Source organism: Sturnira hondurensis, unplaced genomic scaffold, assembly GCF_014824575.4.
Source record: "Sturnira hondurensis isolate 20B ecotype Veracruz unplaced genomic scaffold, ASM1482457v3 Scaffold0018097, whole genome shotgun sequence".
NCBI classification, from domain to species: domain Eukaryota; kingdom Metazoa; phylum Chordata; class Mammalia; order Chiroptera; family Phyllostomidae; genus Sturnira; species Sturnira hondurensis.
Window position 1 is genome coordinate 471,374 of NW_028090728.1, and position 19,937 is coordinate 491,310.

A 19,937-nucleotide genomic window follows, 5' to 3' on the forward strand; every position below is an offset into this window, starting at 1 on the left:
TTGATTGGTTGATTCTTGTATGTGTTGTAACTGGGAATCAAACCTGCAACCTTGGTGTCTCAGGAGGATGCTCTAATCAAGTGAGCTATCTGACTTGGGCCTATACTCTTTTCATTAAAAAATAATGATTAGTGGAGGAACTCGGGAAGATGGTGAGAGAGTAGCAGGGAGGGAACCCAGCTCTCGTGCATCTGGTAGAAAATCCAGGCGGATCTACCGAAGAACAGCATAATCAACCAACAATTCCCCAACATTTATGAAAATCAGAGACTAGAGAGTGTGACAGAGGAACCAGACAGCTGCAGGTCAGCGAGGACTCCAGAAGGCAAGTGAGGACAAAAGCGGCTCTGCCCGAGACCTCCTAGGCGGTGGGCTGTGCCCGCGGTGTACCCAAGGCAGGCGACCTCCAGCGGTGCAAGAGTACGGGTGAGAAGTGGTGGGCAATCTGGGCCAGCACCATCAGTGGGAAACAGAGGCCCCGTCGGGACGCCTGTGGCGGAGGGAACTCCAGAGGCCGGGCGCCCAGTGGGCCTGCAACAGATTTCGAGGGAGCCGTGGGCCTGCTATAGGGTCCGAGGGAGAGAATCAACTCCCCTCTCCCCGTCCAGGCAGGCTGGATAAAACTGGGCAGAGACCTGTGGGCTTAAGTTAATGTAAAGGGTGGCAGCCGCAGAGGACCCTATTCCACTACGTACTCTGTGGTCGTCAGCCCACCAGCCTGGGGGATTTAAGAAGGACACTGTCGTTGCCGATCTTTTGGGATTGGGCTTGGCTGAGAGACAGGCTTTGTGGAGAAGTCTCTACTGGAAAAGTGAACTGAGGTGTTCTGCGACAGCAGCTTGCCTCACAGCCCAACCACCCACCAGCCATCCAGGGGAGGGGTGGGAACACCTGGGTCCTGCCATGGGACTGAGAAGGACAGTGCCAGATACCGCGGGACACAGGCAGCCTCCCAGGGGTCTGGGCGTCCACATCCCAATCCACTAGCCTGGCTCCCGCACCTGCATACCTGCCCTCAGAGAGGCCTGGAGAGCCACAACCAGAAAAACCAGTTTGGACAGTTTGAAACTGACAAAGGAAGGGTGGCTTTTTTTTTCAGTGTGTGTGTGTGTGTGTGTGTGGTTTTTTTTTCCCCTTCCCCCCTTTTTTCCCTCTCTACTTCTTTTGTAAGTAATCTTATATCTTTTAAACTGTATTGTTGCTCTATCTTTCAATACTCTGTCCCTCATTTCTTTTTCTTTTTGTCCAGTTTTCGTCCTTCCGTTCTTCCCAAATTTTCCACTTATTCCTCTTTTCTCCTGACTTCTGTGTGTGTATGTGTGTGTTGGATTGTTTGTTTGTGTGTTGCTTAGTTTTCTTTTAGGTGTATTATTATTTTTTTGCATTATTCTTACTTCTTTTTTTTTATTTAAAGAATATCTTTGTATACCTTCTCTTTCTGTACAGGTTTCTTAGTCCTGGCTAATTATATTGTACTACCTGACAGGTTCCCAATGGTCTTTCCTACACAGTGTATTGCTAATTTTCTATACTTCACTTGCTTTCCTTTGCCATCCTGCCCAAGCTCTATAACCCCCATTTAGACACATAACATACAGTGTATCACGTGAGTGTTGCCCTAATATTATTGTAAATAAGAGCTGTTCTATACAACGGTAATACTTCATAACACATCTCTTGGACCATAGACCACCTTACAGGTTCCTGAATTCTATTACACTATTTCATCACATGCTACACCCAGTTACTAATCTGTACTCGCACCTTACCTCAAAATCTGACCACCAGCAACCACACTGCTTTCTAGATACAACTCACAACCACCCCCTTCCCAACAAGAGACTTAACTTATATCCATCCTTTCCTAAAAGTGGCAAGCTCGGTCGAAGAGCACGGTTAACTCTATACATAGCCTAAAGATTGTCTATTTCTTCTCTGCCCACTGTCTCTGTAAATAACATAAAATAATCTTCTGCTATCATAAACCATTTTGCCTCCCCCTCGAACTGATCACACACGCACAATAAAGAAAGGAGTAGGTGGAAGGGGAGAACACCAAGATACCTACAGGAGACTGCACCACTGAATTTCATAGGTATCCTACCACAGAAATTCATACCATAAACCCAGGGAACCAGAACAGATCAATTTAAGAAGCTGAGGCCAACAAGAAGAGTATCACAAACAATGGGAAGACAAAGAAACAATCCCCAAATGAAAGAAAAGGAGGAAGCCTCAGAAAGAATTTTAGATGAAATAGAGGCAAGTCAACTATCCAATGTGGAATTCAAAGCACTGGTTATCAGAAAATTCAAAGAGCTTACAATGAGCTACCAGAAACTGCAGGAGAGCTACAATGAACTCTCTGCAAACTATACCAACATGAAAAAGGAAACAGAAACCATCAGTAAAGGCCAAGAGGAAATGAAGAATAAAATTTCTGAACTGAAGAACACAGTAGAAGGAATGAAGAATAGAATCGATATGGCGGAAGATCGCATGAGTGAGATCGAAGACAGGATAGAAAGAATCTGCCAGACAAACCAAGTAATAGAAAAGAGAATGAAAAGAATGAGGAGAATTTAAGAGAAATGCAAGTCAACATGAAACATAATAATATCCGAGTAATAGGAATACCAGAAGGAGAGGAAGAGGAACAAGGGATAGAAAACCTACTTGAAAGAGTAATAACGGAAAATTTTCCTAAGTTGACGAGAGATAAAGTCACACGGATCCAGGAATCACAGAGAGTCCCAAGCAGGTGGAACCCAAAGAGGCCTACTGCAAGACACATCATCATTAAAATGGCAAACCTCCAAGACAAACAGAAAATCCCAAAGGCAGCAAGGGAGAAAGAGGAAGTAACATACAAGGGGGTCCCAATAAGGCTGGCTACTGACTTCTCAATGGAAATATTCCAAGCAAGAAGAGAATGGCAAGAAATATTCCAAGTAATGAGAAACAGAGGCCTACAACCAAGGCTACTGTACCCAGCAGGGCTCTCAATCAAGATAGAAGGCCAAATAAAGAGCTTCCAAGACAAAAGAAGTCTAAAAGAATACGCTTCCACCAAACCAGCTCTACAAGAAGTACTAAAAGGGCTGCTTTAAGGAAAGGAAGGAAAAGTGAGAGACGGAGAGGAACACAGGTACATAAATGGCAATGAATAAGTACCTTTCAATAATAACCTGAAATGTAAATGGATTAAATGCTCCAATTAAAACACACAGAACAGCTGAATGGATAAGAAAGCATGACCCACACATATGCTGCCTACAAGAGACCTACCTCAGGTCAAAAGACCACCACAGACTAAAAGTGAAAGGAGAGAAACAAATTTTCCAAGCAAATGGGCAAGAAAAAAAAGCCAGGGTAGCAATTCTCATATCAGACAAAATAGACTTCAAAAAAAGGGCCATAAAGACAGACCCAGAAGGTCACTTCATATTGCTCAAGGGAAGAATCCACCAAGAAGAGATTAACATCATAAATATATATGCACCCAACACAGGAGCACCCAAATATATAAAGAAAATCCTAGAGGACCTCAAGAAAGATATTGACAGCAACACAATTATAGTAGGGCATTTAAACACCCCACTGTCAAAAATGGAAAGATCTTCCAAACAAAATATCAACAAAGATATTGCAGCATTAAACAACAATCTAGATGAAATGGACCTAACTGATATATATACAGCCCTTCATCCCAAAGAAGCTAAATACACATTCTTTTCAAATGCACATGGAATATTTTCCAAGATAGACCACATGATAGGACACAAAACGAGACTCAACAAATTTAAGAAAATAGAAATCATACCAAGCATTTTCTCTGATCACAAGGGACTGAAATTGGAAACTAACCCTACAGGAAAAAACCCAAAACACCCAAAATCATGGAGACTGAATGGTATGCTATTAAACAGCGAATGGGTCAACATAAAAATCAGGGAAGAAATCAAAAAGTTTCTGGAAACAAATGAAAATGAACTCACAACAACCCAAAATTGATGGGATGTGGCCAAGGCCACTTCCCTGACAGGGAAGTTCATAGCAATACAGGCTTACCTAAAGAAAATAGAAACATTTCAAATAAACAACCTAACCTGACGCCTGCAAGAACTCCAGGAACAACAACAAAGACATCCCAGAGCAAGTAGAAGGAAGGAAATAACCAAGATCAGAGCAGAATTAAACAACAGAGAGAATAAAAGCACAATTCTAAGGATCAATGAATCCAGGTGTTGGTTTTTTGAAAAGATAAACAAAATAGACAAACCTTTAAGTAGGCTCATCTAGAATAGAAGAGAGAGGACCCAAGTAAACACAATCAGAAATGAAAGAGGAGAGATTACAACTGATACCACAGAAATAGAAGGGATTGTAAGAAATTACTATGCAGAGCTGTATGGCAAGAAATTTGAAAACCTAGGTGAAATGGACAAATTTCTAGAAAAATATAATCTTCCAAAACTCAATGAAAAAGAAGCAGAAAACCTGAACAGCCCAATAACAGCAGATGAAATTGAAGAAGTAATCAAAAAACTCCCATTGCACAAAAGCCCTGGACCAGATAGTTTCACAGGAGAATTGTACAAAGCTTTTAAGAAAGAAATAACCCCGATTCTTCATAGACTATTCCAAAAAATCCAGAAGAAGGGAAATCCAATAGAGTTGGATGCCCAACTCTTTTTATGAAGCCAGCATCATCCTAATTCCAAAGCCAGATAGAGACACAACAAAGAAAGAAAACTTCAGGCCAATATCACTGATGAACATAGACGCTAAAATGCTCAATAAAATATTGGCAAATCGCATCCAACAATACATCAAAACCATCATACACCACGACCAAGTGGGATTCATCCCAGGGATGCAAGGATGGTTCAATATTCATAAATCAGTAAATGTAATACACGACATAAACAAAAGCAAAGACAAAACCTATATGATCATATCAATAGACGCAGAAAAAGCTTTTGATAAGGTTCAACACCCATTTATGATAAAGGTACTGGGCAAAGTGGGAATAGAGGGAGCACTCCTCAATATAATAAAGGCCACATATGAAAGACGTACAGCCAACATCATACTCAATGGGCAAAAACTAAAAGCTTTTCCACTAGAGATCAAGAACAAGATAAGGTTGTTCACTTTCACACTTCTATTCAATGTAGTATTGGAAGTTCAAGCCACAGCAATCAGACAAGAAAAGGAAATAAAAGGCAACCAAATCGGAAAGGAGGAAACAAAACTGTCATTGTTTGCAGATGACATGATAGTGTACATGGAAAATCCTATAGCCTCTACCAAAAAACTGCTCGAACTAATAAATGAATTTGGCAAAACAGCGGGACACAAAGTCAATATCCAGAAATCAAAGGCATTTTTGTATACCAACAATGAAACAGCAGAAGCAGAAATCAAGAAAAAAATCCCATTCAATATAGCAAAAACAAAAATAAAATATCTGGGAATAAACCTAACCAAGGAGGTAAAAGACCTGTAGGCAGAAAACTACACAACACTGAAGAAAGAAATCAAGGAAGACACAAACAAATGGAAACATATACCATGTTCATGGATTGGAAGAATTCACATCATCAAAATGTCCATACTACCCAAAGCAATTAACAGATTTAATGCAATACCTATTAAAGTGCCAATGGCATATTTCACAGACACAGAAGAAACACTTCAAAAATTTATATGGAACCATAAAAGACCCCGAATAGCAGCGGCAATGTTGAGAAAGAAGAACAAAGTAGGAGGGATCACAATACCTGATATCAAACTGTATTACAAGGCCACTGTAATCAAAACAGCCTGGTACTAGCATAAAAACAGGCAGATAGACCAATGGAATAGAACAGAGAGCCCAGAAATAAACTCCAATCTCTACAGTCAATTAATATTCAACAAAGGGGGCAGTAACATAAAATGGGGTAAAGATAGCCTCTTCAACAAATGGTGTTGGGAGAATTCGACAGCTATGTGCAAAGAAATGAAACTCGAGCACCAACTTACACCATACACCAAAATTAATTCAAGGTGGATAAAAGACTTAAATATAAGCCGGGAAACCATTAAAGACCTAGAGGAGAGCATTGGCAGGAAAATCTCAGATATTCCATGCAGCAATATTTTTACTGATATGTCCCCTAGAGCAAGGGACATAAATGAAAGAATAAACAAATGGAATCTCAACAAAATTAAAAGCTTCTGCATGACTAAGGAAAACAGTATCAAGATAAAAAGAGAAGCAACAGTTTAGTAAAACATATTTGCCAATGATACCTCAGACAAAGGTTTAATCTCCAAAATATACAAAGAACTCACAAGACTCCACTCAAAGAAAACGAACAACCCAATTAAAAAATGGGCAAAGGACTTGAACAGACACTTCTCCAAGGAGGACATACAGAGGATCCAGAGACACATGAAAACATGCTCGATATCACTATCGGAGAGATGCCAATCAAAACCACAATGAGATACCACTTAACACCAGTCAGAATGGCTACCATAAACAGAGAAACAAACAAGTGCTGGAGAGGTTGTGGGGAAAAGGGCACCCTAGTTCACTGTTGGTAGGATTGCAGACTGGTACAACCACTATGGAAAACAGTATGGAATTTTCTAAGAAAACTAAAAATGAATGTGCCTTTTGACCCAGCAATTTCACTGTTAGGAGTATATCATAAGAACCCTGAAACACCAATCCAAGAGAACCTATGCACCCCGATGTTCATAGCAGCACAATTTACGATAGCCAAGAGTTGGAAGCAACCTAGATGCCCATCGGTCAATGACTGGATCAAAAAACTATGGTACATTTACACAATGGAATTCTATGCTGCAGAAAGGAAGAAGGAGCCCCTACCCTTTGCAACATCATGGAGGGAACTGGAAAGCATTATGCTGAGTGAAATAAGCCAGGCAGTGAAAGAGAAATCCTATATGATATCACCTTTAACAGGAATCTAAACAACAAAACACACAAGGAAGCAAAAAGTAACCAAAGACACTGAAATGCAGAACCTGGTGACAGGGTCCAGAAGGGAGAGGGGAGAGAATCTCAGGGGAAAAGGGGAAGGACTAAAATGAACAGTATAAAGGACACATGGAAAATAACTAAGGTGGGGGACGGAGATGGGAGGGAGGTGGGGAGCACTGGGGGGGGGGGCAGGGCTGTGAATACAAGACAGAAAACTGTACTTGAACAAGAATTAAATAAAAATTTTAAAAAAATAAATTAATTTTAAAAAATAATAATAATGATTTGCCCTGGCTGGTGTGGCTCAGTGGACTGAGCTCTGGCCTGCAAACCAAAAGGTTGCTGGTTCGATTCCCAGTCAGGGAGCATGCCTGGGTTGCAGGCCAGGTCCCCTGTGGGAGGTGCATGAGAAGCAACCACAGACTAATGTTTTTTTCCCTCTCTTTCTCCCTCCCTTCCTGTCTAAAAATAAATTTTTTCTAATGATTTTATTTATTTATCTTTAGAGGGGAAGGAGAGATGGAGAAAAACATCAATGTATGGTTGCCTCTAGTGTGTCCCCTGCTGGGAACTGGCCTGCAGGGAACTGGCCTGCAACCCAGGCATGTGCCCTGACTGGGAATTGAACCGCGATCCTCTGGTTCGCAGGCCTGTGCTCAATCCACTGAGCTACACCAGCCAGGGCTAAAATAAATCTTTAAAAATAATGATTACACAATTCTTCTTGATTAAAAAAATAAACAGCATCATAAACTAATATTAAAAGTACACACACTACCTTTAATTTGTTGATATTTATACAAGAGTGCTTAGCCAGCACCATTCTGTGATATCCTCAATGGTTAACAGAGTGAAGACAGAATAACATTAAAGGAATGAGTCTCACCTCTGTCTCTCTGGCTCTCCATCCACATCTTCATCAGCACTGCAGGTGGCACTGGAATCATTGTCTGACTGGGGCTCAGGTCTCTGGACACTTATCTGCTGAGCAACTACCAAGTCTTCATCTCGAGGCTCTGTCTTCTCACTTGCTCTCTCCATATCTCTTTCTTTGGTATCACCTTCACCTTGAGATGGACTGTTTTCTGACACCCCCATTTCAACATCTATAGAGGCTGCTTTGGCAGTTGTGGGGAGATCAAGAACAGATGTCCCTTCAGCACTTGGTTCCTGATGTTCAATATCCATTGGCTCTGCTGTCTCAACAGTGATGCTACTATTCACCTGGGTCTCCAAACTTCTATTTTCAGCTGGTTTGGTACTTGGAACTGAAGAGGAGGGAGACGCACTGGGAACAGTTTCAGTGGTACTCTCATGCTCAGCCACAGATTCAGTGTTTCCTCGAGAAGTCAAATTTTCAGTGCTGTCTTCGCTGGGCTTCACGGCTTCAACTGGTGAAGGAGAAGGAGCACTTTCTGTATCAGAACTATTTTCAGCACCTTAAAAATAATGATACAGCATAAAAATCTAATAATAAACACATTTCAGGTGGTGATAGAAACCATGCTTGAAAGTAGCTATTTCAAAGATGAATAATACTCCTTCAATGAACTCACTGAAGTATGACAGCCACTGGGAAAGTCAGTTTTTTACAGAGTATGAAAGGGAAAGATTAAATTGTCTTACCCTTCTGAAACGGAAAGTGTAAAAAGCTTTTAATAACTGAAATTAATATATATAAAATTTAAGAAACAAAAACCATTCCCATAAATGGTATCATTCTGGTTTGTTTCTACCAGCCTGTTTTTGTGCTTTCTTTTTACCAGGAGAGTTGACACTCTAGAACAGCAGCTTTGGACAGAAACACAACGCAAGATATGTTTGTTTTTCTAAGTTTTCTGGTGACCTCATTAAAAAGGTGAAAAAGAGGCCCTGGCTGGTGTAGCTCAGTGGAGTGAGCGCAGGCCAGCGAACCAGAGGATCGCGGTTCGATTCCCAGTCAGGGCACATTCCTAGGTTGCAGGCAGGTTCCCTGCAGGCCAACTCTCAGCAGGGGACCCATAAAAGGCAACCATACATTGATTTTTCTCTCTGTCTCCTTCCCATCTAAAGATAAATAAATAAAAATAAAATCTAAAAAATAAATAAATAAATAAATAAAATAAAAAATAAATAAAAAGGTGAAAAAGAGACTTACAAAATTAACTTTAACAACATGTTTTATCTATCATTTCAAAATACCATTTAAACATGTAATCATTACAGAAAACTAGTAATAATATATTTTACCTTACTTTGGTACTAAATCTTCAAATTCAGACTCTGATTATAGTTTACATTTTCACTACATCTCAACTTGCACTAGTCAACATTTCAAGACCTCAACAGCTACCACACTGGACAGCAAAGCTCTATAATAATATTATAGAATTTTAATGTAAGATTGCAATACTGGTCTTTCTCTACATCACTTGAATAATTTTGTAAGTATACTTTTAATGCTTTGACATTTTTAACTAGATATCTCAAACAAATCACCAATTCAATGTTTGACACTGGACTGTATCTGCTCTGAAATCAGGTTCATTTCTTGTGTTTACTAGTCATTAAACAAACTAGAAACTTTTGATTTTTATTTATTTTATTTTTTGAAATTGCTTTGGAGAGAGAGGAAGGGTTTGGGGGGAAGAGAGAGAGAGAAACACCAACATGAGAGAGAAATACCAAAGCCTCAACCCAAGCATGTGCTCTGACCAGGAATTGAACCCACAATCTCTTTGTTCATGGAACAATGCTCCAACCAACTGGGCCACACCAGACTGTGTACAAACCATAATACTTTTAACTGCTGCTATCACATGTTTCCATACTTAGCCTAGTCAAGTCTCACAGGTTATCCCTCTAAAAATATTTCCTGAATCTATCCATTTCTATTCAACTTCACAACCACCATTCTAGTCCAAATACGACTTTCCTTCTCGCCTTCCACCTCAGATCATTCTCTACAACAACACTTTTTAAAAGCCAAATGTTACCCAAATTTACTCACACTCCCTCTTACCCTTTTCCACCCTTTTTTATTACCTCTTAAAACATTTCAAGGAAACCTCATTACTCTTAGGATAGAGTTCCAAAATTCTGAGTACAGTCTTCTTTCAAGGCCCAGCCTGGTGGGCCCCTGCCAACCTTTGCAGCTTTATCTTGCACCCGGTATTCCATTATCACTGGCCTCCTTTCAGTTTCAGTGAATGCCTCTGTCTTCTATCTCAGACTTCATATATCGCCACTTACTCTTACCTGAAAAGGCTCTTTTACCTACTTTTTCTTTGGATATTACCTCAAATATCATATGCTTTAACTTTTATCATTTCCTTAACAAAGTTAAATTTTGCTACTATGGCTCTTACAACACATAATACTGGTTACAATTATAATTTTACATTTATTCACAATTATTTGATTCCTGGGAGAAATCATTTATTTTGCTTATCATTTAAATCCTAGTGACAAGTACTGTGCCTGGCACACAACATACTCAAATATTTGCTGAAGTATAAAGTGAATAAAGAGCCGTGAATATGTGTTAAATTTACTTCACCTTTCCTCCATTATTGTATTCAATTTGTCACTGTTATAAATAGTATATAGAGATGTTCACTGGAGCATTACATTTTACAATTATTTCCTTAAATTACAAGACAACATAAAAATTTAAATATCCCTAAAATTAATACATACCTCAAATGAGAATCCCAGTAATTTTAAGAAAACTTTCTTAAGCTAGATAAACTTATGGCTTGTATGAAAAAGTCCCTGAGACAAAAAATGTACAAAAAGTACTAGATCAAAGAGATTTGCTTCTCCAGATGTTCAATCTTATTATAAAGCCACTGTATCCCAAGAGGCTTGAAACTGCCACAATATAGACAAAATAAGTCAGTGGTATAGAAGCTAATGTCTAAGCTTAGATCCTAAAGTATATGGGAAATTAGTATATACCAAAAGTGATATTTCAAATCATTGGGTAAAGAATGACTTATTTAATAAACTAGCCCTCTATTTGGAAGAAAAAATACAGATTTCTATCTTGTACTATACATAAAAATAATTCTTAATGGAACAGATTTTTAAAAAACTTTTAGAAAATAATTTAGGGTAAATGAAGATAATTTAGCCGTTTGAAGTATTCACAGACAGCAGTGAAAAAATCAAACTATATTTTAATGGAGCTGACATTCTAATATAAAACAAACAATAAACAATAAATACAAAATGTATCAGGAGGTAATAAGTACAGTGAATAAACAAAAAAAACCCTCTGGGGAACCAGTTGGTAAAGAGGTAAGGTGACATTTTCAACAGAAGCCTGGAAGTAAATGAGAAAATGAGCCTATGCGCACATTTTGGGGAAGAGTACTCCAGGTAGAGGATTGGCACATATAAAAGCCCCTGAAGTGAGGGTTGCTTTGCTCAGGAATGGCAAACAGAACATAGAAAAGAGTAAGTAATCACCTCACACCTATTAAAATGGCTACTATCAAAAAGATAAAAAATACTGGGGGGTGGGATGGGATGGGAGTAATGGAAACTGTACTTGAACAATAATTAACAAATATTTTTTAAAAAGATAAGAAATACTGACATTGGCACTTAAGTGTTTAAAGTTTGACTGCCATTTTCAAGATGTTCCATTTGTAGCACTTGGGCCTAATATGGTCCAAGTGCTATAAATATATGTTGGTTGATTAAATAACTCCAAATTTAAAGTGTCTGTGCCATGAAAACACTGATGTACTATTTTTTGTTAAAGATTTTGTTTATTTTCATAAAGAGGGGAAGGGAAGGAGAAAGAGAAGGAGAGAAGTATCAAAGTGTGGTTGCCTCTTGCGCACCCCATCAGGGGTACTGGGGACCTGGCCCACAATTCACAGGCTTGTGCCTTAATTGGGAATTGAACTGTTGACCTTTTGGTTTGCAGCCCACACCCAATCCACTGAGCTACAACCAGCTAGGACTGATGTACTATTTTTCTAAATGTAGCAATCCCTAACTAGTCAAAGCACTAAGCTGAAAATTACACATTTGGGCTAGCAGAAGTCACAATTAAATTTAAGATTTTAAGATACCTTCACTGTCTTCTGGATTTTCTTCTTCATTGGAAGCTTCAATATCTTCATCTTCCTGAGCAGAAACAGTAGAAGCTACACTTTCACATTGAGACACATCTCGCTCTTCACGAGGTTTTCGTGAAGTCTAGAGTAAAACATATTAAAGTAAGTTATTTATGATTTAGACAACAAAATGAAAGAAGACTTTTTTACATCTGAAATCACAGAGAACACTAATATACACATTCTAAAAGAGAACACTGCATGTTTGACAGCTGCTCTGATTAAAGTTCTCTAGGACAAGGAAAGCCCAACCTCCCAGCTTCAGACCAGTATTCAGGCGTGTTAAGGGCCCAGTCACAGAGCAGGAGGTGGGCTTGAATATAATGCACTTGAATTATCCTGAAACCACCCCCTCATCCCTAGTCTGTGGAAAAATCTCTTCCACGAAATCAGTCCCTGGTGCCAAAAAGGCTGGAGACTGCTGCTCTAGGGAACCACTAACTGGTCCTTTGTGTAGATGAACTGCTTTCATCAAGTTGATCAAAAGTAACATCTGAACCATTTTTTAAACTACTCACCACTATACATGTGCAAATAGCCCCAAATCACAAAACTCCTGCCCTCCTCTCCCTCCTGTTAATGTATTGTTCTAATTAAAATAAGTTAAAATGTAGAATCTTCACAAACAATAATCCATATCTCTAAACATTTTCTTATCTATATGATAGTATTTATTAATTCTTAACATAATTCAAATACACACAAATATAACACATATATAAAGTCCATCCAGAAAGTATCCAGATATGTACTATGAAAACTAGAGACATTTATTGAAGATATAAGATACATTGTACACAGGACAATGACACCTCAGTCTCCTTAAAGTAGCCATCTTGAGACCTCACATAGTTCTCCCAATTGCCATCAGCTGCCCATCATATTTTCCTGAATCTCACCAATAGCCTGAAATCTCTTCCCTTTCAAAGGTGATTTTAGTTTTGGGAAAAGCCAGAAGTCTCAGGGCTCCAAGTCTGGGCTGTAGCGGGGCTGAGTCACTTGGGTGAGTTCATGTTTCACCAAAAAATCCTGCGTGAGAAGTGATGCATGAGCGGGTGCATTGTAGTGATAAAGCTGCCAATTACAAGCTGCTCATAGCTGTGGCCTTCTGAATCATCCAAATGGTTTCCATGGAGGAATGTTCAAGCTTAATGCAAAATCTGATGCAGATTTGTTGTTCTACTGGCACAGCCATTTTGAATGCTACAGCCACACAGTACACATGCTCACTTGATAGCATCTACCACCCCCGACTAGTACATGAAGTGGTCATTGTTCATGCATGTGCATTCTAGTCCACTCTCCTTGGCTGCGAGATTTCTCATTAACAATGGCTGGATTTTTTTTCTGGACAGATCTCATGTATCTTCCCCTGAGTTTGAACAGATATTAGACACTTTATTATGTTTTTCCAAGATCTTTTTTAAAAGAGAAGACACTCTGAACCAATAAATGAAGCCTACTACCCTATTTCAGTTGTAATTAAAATGATCAGGCTCTGGCTGGTATGTTCTCAGTTGGTTGGAGCACAGTACCATAAACCGAAAGTTGGCAGTTCCATTTCCCTTGAGGGTACATGTCTAGGCTGCAGGTTTGGCCTCTGGTCCAGGACTGTATGAGAAGCAACCCATTGATGTTTCTCTCTCACATAGCCGTTTCTCTTCCTCCCTCCCCTACTCTCTAAAATCAGTAAGCATGTCCTGGTGAGGATTTTTAAAAAACACTATAAAATGATTACAACAGCCCTTGCCCAGTAGCTCAGCTGGTTAGATCATCACCCCAATATGCCAAGGCTGTGACTTCAATCTCCAGTCAAGGTACATACAAGCAACCAGTGATTGCATAAATAAGTGGAACAACAAACTGATGTTAATCCCTTTCTCTAAAACCAATCAATCAATAAATAAAAAGAACAAGAAATTTTAAAGACATTTATGATGGTAATTTCATGTATCAGCTTGGTTGGGCCACAGTACCCAGATATGTGGTCCAACATTTGGATGTTTTTGTGCAGATGTTTTTTGAGTGAAGTTAGCATGTAAATCAATAGGCTTCCGAGTTAAGCAGATTACCTTCCCTAATGCAGGGAAACCTTTACTCTTAACAGAACTAAGACTGACAGCTCCCTTCACCCTACCCTCTAGTACACACACCCTACAGCAAGAAGGAAATCTGCCAGCAGACTGCCTTTGTACTGCAACTGCAAGTCTTTCCAATATTCATTCTATTGGTCTATCCCACCAAGCCTGCAAAATCATGAACCAACTTATTAAAATAATTCAGTCTCACTCCCACTTCCTTTCTCCTGTTCTATACCACCCTACACCCCTCCCTGTTGGTTCTGCTTCTCTGAAGAGCCCTGGCTGATAATACAATGTATATCTTTTAAAAACAGGTCTGATTCATTCTTTGATTTTTTTCTCCAAAGCATTTCAACAGTTTTGAAGCCCAGTCTCTCCTCAGATTTTTTTGTTAGTTTCTTTATGTTTTAATTACTACAACACACTTTTTCACTTTAAGTCTTGTATTTGTTATTGTTAACCTAAAACCTCTTTTATATGTAACTTTTAAAATTAATGTTATACTTCTTGTACTCTTACAATAATTCAAATCTTAATCAGTTTAAGCATATGCACTTTCATTACCTAATATATCATTCTTATTTTCCTTCTTAGTTTTTATTATGGAAATATAAAAACACATCCAGAAATTAGGGGCAAATCCTATTTCACCTACACCCAACCCACTTTCCACCATCCCCATTCCGCACTGATTTATTGTTAAGCAAATCTCAGACATATTACATGAACATATTAATAATGTAAAATATAACTTGCAAGAACAGCTCATCTCTAGAAGTTGTTGTATTTCAAAAGTGACACTGACAAAGGTACAAATATACTGACAGTCTTCTTAGAAAATATTTCAGAATGTCAAATCATACAGACCAGATGAACATAGTTACGCTATTTGTATTTCTCAAACATGCTTATGATTAAATTACCATAGTAACAACCAGTAAGAATGCTATTAAACTATGTGTATTTTATACCTCCATCTTACTCAAATTTTTTAATCTTGTATTTCATGTTAAAAATTCCTATAAGGAATATACCCATTTAATATTTCTAATTCTAAAAGATGGCACTAAATAGAGAAATTCCACCAGTAAAAGTTCTGTACTTCTCCCATTGTATTCTCATTGGCAGAATTTGTCCTCACTGTATTTTTTAGGTGAGTTTGTTTAGCAACTCTCTATCTGATTTGCAAAAGCTTATGGTGAGTTGTCAATTATTATAGTTTTCAAAGATCTCTTCAAAGGATATTGTGGTCTTTTACATAGTTTTCTTGTACAGAAACACAATGTTCATGGAAAAACTGGTGCTCCATTCTCTGTGCCAGCCTGTTCTTTGCTATCTCTTGAGTAGGTTCAGTAACCACTACCATGCTTCCTAGTACCCCACTCTCTCCAAGCCTGTGGCTTTCCCACGGAAGAACCTACTTGCCCTGAGGGCCAGACCCAACGCATTTGATCATTCTTAATGATTCTCATACTTTTTGGTCTAAGAACACCACACTCTTTGAGAGTATTAAAGACCCTTGCCCTGACCAGTATGGCTCAGATGGTTGTAGTGTCAACCCATAGACCAAAGGGTTGCAAGTTCCATTCCTGGTCAGGACACATACCCAGGATGTGGGTTTAATCCCAGGTTGAGGCATGTATGAGAAGGTAACCAACTGATGTTTCTTTCTCTCTTTCTTGCTTACTTTCTCTCAAAGCAATAAAAAAAAATCCCCACATGAAAATAAAGAAAAAATTTTTAAAGTATTCAAGACCCTAGAGAGTTTTTCTTCAATATAAATATATATTGATATCTACTACATTTGAAATTAAAAAGGAGAAACATTTAAAATATTAAACTGTTTAAAAATAACAATAAACACATTACATGTCACCATAAAGAATATATTTTAAATAAAAAATTTTTTCCAGTTTGCCTGGTTATAACCAATTACTGAGGCCACTGAGCTATTTTCCAGGGGATTGCTAAAGCAAGAGAACGTCTTGCTGTATGTTTTATAATTTGGACTCCATTACAGTATCTTAGTGTGGCCCTCTTGTAACAATTCCTGATACTCAGCAAACTTTTTAATACTTTTCCTACCTTGTACCTTATTCTTACATATTTTTTACTTCAAAAGGATGACATCTTTAGAGCTGTTTCAGAACCACTGAATAACTGCATTATTATAGTATTCTAACTAGAACTATATTATTCTGAATTTAAATAAATTTCTATGCTGATAACACTTTTAAAAATTACTTTCCAAAACAAAACAATAACTTAGAGAAAAAGTAGCACTGTTTTATATTTCTGGAAATCCCTAATGTCTGCCTTACTAGGAAACAGTGCAACTCTCAAATGTGCTTCTATATGTAATCTAATCTGTGGAGATATTACTGCTTTGATTAAAGGAATTTTAAGCATTCTGATGTCACAGAGATACGTAGTTTGAAAACAAAAGCACATTTTAAGTCTCTTCAGATGAGTGTGAATGTTATTCTTTGACATTGCACCAAAACTTGGAAGCCATTTCTCAAAAGTTAGATGAAATATGAAATCCAAAAACATGTCCATACATTTTTGTACTCTATTAAAAATCATTCATTCATCTTCCACTTGGGTATATTAAAAAACATTTTATGAATCTGATATCCAACTGTGACATCATGAACTGATCTCATTTGGAAAATACTGAGTTAGGCAGATTTTTATAATTAAAAATGACACATTACTAATTATTACCACTGAGCTCATGAGAGAAATCTGAGTATTTGGAATATGTTAAGTTCATGGTGAGAGATAAGCAGTCTCCAAAATTCTAATTTTTGTTTGAAAGCTCAAAAGTTAAAAGTGGCAACAAACAGTATTGGTTGTTTTCCATGAAAAACAAAATCACTCATTTTTAAGACAACATTTTCAAAATACCCAATCTGAAAAACCATAGTTTGTCTGTCATTCTTTCAAATAAAAATGACATTCCATGAAAAATGAGAGGCGTGGAACTCAATTTTCAAAAGTGCTTTTCCTTGAGAAATCCGTCATACTTTGGTAGCAAGCAGAAGGGCTTCATGTATACTTCCCATTTTACCACGCAGATATGTATGTACTCAACGGTCGATATTTATTTAGTAAAGCTAATTTTTATTGCTTCATCAAGAACATTCTTTTTAAGTATACTTTCTTGATTATGCTATTACAGTTGTCCCATTTTTTCCCTCCCCTTTATTACCCTCCGCCCGCACACCCCCCCCTCACCAGCATAAACCCCCGCCCTTAGTACATGTTCATGGGTGACACATTAAGTTCTGTGGTTTCTTCATTTCTGATCCCATTCTTAATTTCCCCCTATTTTCTACCTACCATTTATGCTCCTATTTTAGTTTGTTTGCTTAGTGTGTTTTTTTTTTACATTCAGTTGTTGATAGCTATGAGTTTGTTGTCATTTTACTCCATATTTTCGATCATCTTCTTTTTCTTAGATAAGTAGCTTTAACATCTCATATAGTAAGGGCATGGTGATGATGAACTTCTTTAAGGTGACCTTATCTGGGAAGCACTTTATCTGTCCTTCCATTCTAAATGATAGCTTTGCTGAATAGAGCAATCTTGGATGTAGGACCTTGCCTTTCATGATTTGGAATACTTCTTTCCAGCCCCTTCTTGCCTCCAAGGTCTCTTTGGAGAAATCAGCTGACAGTCTGATGGAAACTCCTTTGTAGGTACCTCTCTCCTTTCCTCTTGCTGCTTTTAAGATTCTCTCATCTTTAATCTTCGGTTATTTAATTATGATGTGTCTTGGTGTGTTCCTCCTTGGGACCAATTTCTTTGGGACTCTCTAAGCTTCCCAGAATTCCTGGAAGCCTATTTCCTTTGCCAATTGGGGAAATTTCCCTTCATTACTTTTTCAAATAAGGTTTCAATTTTTTCCTCTTCCTCTGGCAGTCCTATGATTTGGATGTTGGAATATTTATAGTTGTCCTGGAGGTTCCTAAGCCTCTCCTCATTTTTTTGAATTCTTGTTTCTTCATTCTGTTCTGGTTGAATGTTTATTTCTTCCTTCTGGTCCAAATCATTGATTTGAGTCCTGGTTTCCTTCACTGCACTGTTAGTTACCTGTACATTTTTGTTTATTGTACATCTCATAGTCTTCATTTCTTCCTCTATTTTGCATCTATATTCAGTCATTTCTGTGTGCATCCTAATTACCAATGTTTTGAACTCAGCATCTGATAGTTTGGCTATCTCCTCATTGCTTAGATCTTTTCCTGAAGTTCTGATCTATTCTTTCATCTGGGCTCTATATCTTTGTCTCAGTGCACCTATTATGTTGTAAGGGGCAGAGCCTTAAGTATTCTCCAGGGTCGGGTAACCCACTCCACTGTGTCATGGTACTGTATGTGGGGGAGGGGTCAGAGGAAACAATGCCACTTGCTCTGCTCTTACCCCATTTTCAGTGATTTCCCTTGCTACCCACAAGCAAATTGGGCCCTTGTGGTGCTGATTCCTAGCTGAGTGTACATTCTAGGATCCTGTAGGTCTCTCCAACAAACTCTCCTTTGAGGCTGGGAGTTTATCCCACTGCCACAACACCCTCAGGATTTTAGAGCAAGAGGTTTTGAGGCTCTATAGGTTCCTGTACTAGAACCCTGGCTTCTGTGGTCTCTCTTGTTGCTCAGTTGTTCCTCCTGGCTTATTTGCACACAAATGTGGAATCTGCTGGTCCACCAGCTGCCACCTCGCCAGGTCCACTGTCAGGTAGGTCCTCCCCATTCCAGCTGCCTGTCTCCATCCACCCTACCTACCAGCCTGGATGAATGTTTCTTCTTCAACTCCTTGGTTATTGGACTTCCATACAGTTCAATTTTCTGAAAGTTCTGGTTGCATTTTATTTTTAAATGTGTTGTCCTTCTTCTGGTTGTACAAGGAAGCAATGCGTATCTATCTATGCCTCCTTCTTGGCTGAAAGTCCATCAAGAACATTCTTAAGTGAGACTGGCTTTAAAAAAAACTACAAATACTTGGGAGTAAGAAATAAGTTGGGTACTTAGTGCAATAGTGTCCCGGTTTCAACCATCAATGCAAATGTTAATATAGTGTTAAAAACAAAAAATATCTTAAGATTTTATGAAAACAGTCTTGACATCAGAGAACCCCCAAAGAGCCCTATAGACTTTGAGAACATTGAGGTTTCCCTGTTAAGATATTTTCAATAATCTTATACTTTCTGGTTTTTATCATTTATCCCATGTAATCTTTTCAGAAAAATGTTTTGTAATATGTCAATCAACTCATTCAACATTGTCAAAAGCACTCCAACTATAGTTTTCAATTCAAACTCCAAAATGCATCTATTTTTGAGATCCAATATAAAATAATTCAAGAGTACTGAATTCTCATTATTACTAACCAAGATTTTATTCCTTTGACTGTAAATAAAAAAAAGTCAACTTGTGCTAAGAAACTATTTTTTACACGTAAATACAATAAATAAAAACATAAGCTACACAAGTTTCTCTCAAAACAAATCTTTAAAGCTCAAGAAAAACAACTTTAGGCAAAAAATTGTAAGTAAAAGATTCCCCAGCCCTAATATACTCACTTTCTGTTTATGCTGCTGCAAGAGATTGTCAAGATTGTGTCTCCTTTTATAGTTAAAGTAGAAGTTTTTACACTGAGCTTCACTTTTAGTTCCCACCATTTTGGCAATTGCTGCCCAGTTACGACCATGTTCTACTAGACCTGTATTTTAAAAACAGACCA

The 19,937-nt window shown here is 38.2% G+C and overlaps 1 protein-coding gene across 4 annotated transcripts in view; it reads right to left on the minus strand.

Annotated features, from left to right (window-relative positions):
- NCOR1 (nuclear receptor corepressor 1) overlaps positions 1 to 19,937 on the minus strand; it is a 229,829-nt gene that overhangs the window by 69,523 nt on the left and 140,369 nt on the right. For all 4 annotated transcript variants that reach the window (XM_037068881.1, XM_037068883.1, XM_037068884.1 and 1 more), the window contains exons 18-20: positions 19,777 to 19,916; positions 12,067 to 12,193; positions 7,887 to 8,439 (exon numbers count right to left, since the gene is read on the minus strand). In XM_037068881.1, the coding sequence (XP_036924776.1) occupies positions 7,887 to 8,439; positions 12,067 to 12,193; positions 19,777 to 19,916 (820 nt within the window). The remainder of the gene's footprint in view (positions 1 to 7,886; positions 8,440 to 12,066; positions 12,194 to 19,776; positions 19,917 to 19,937) is intronic.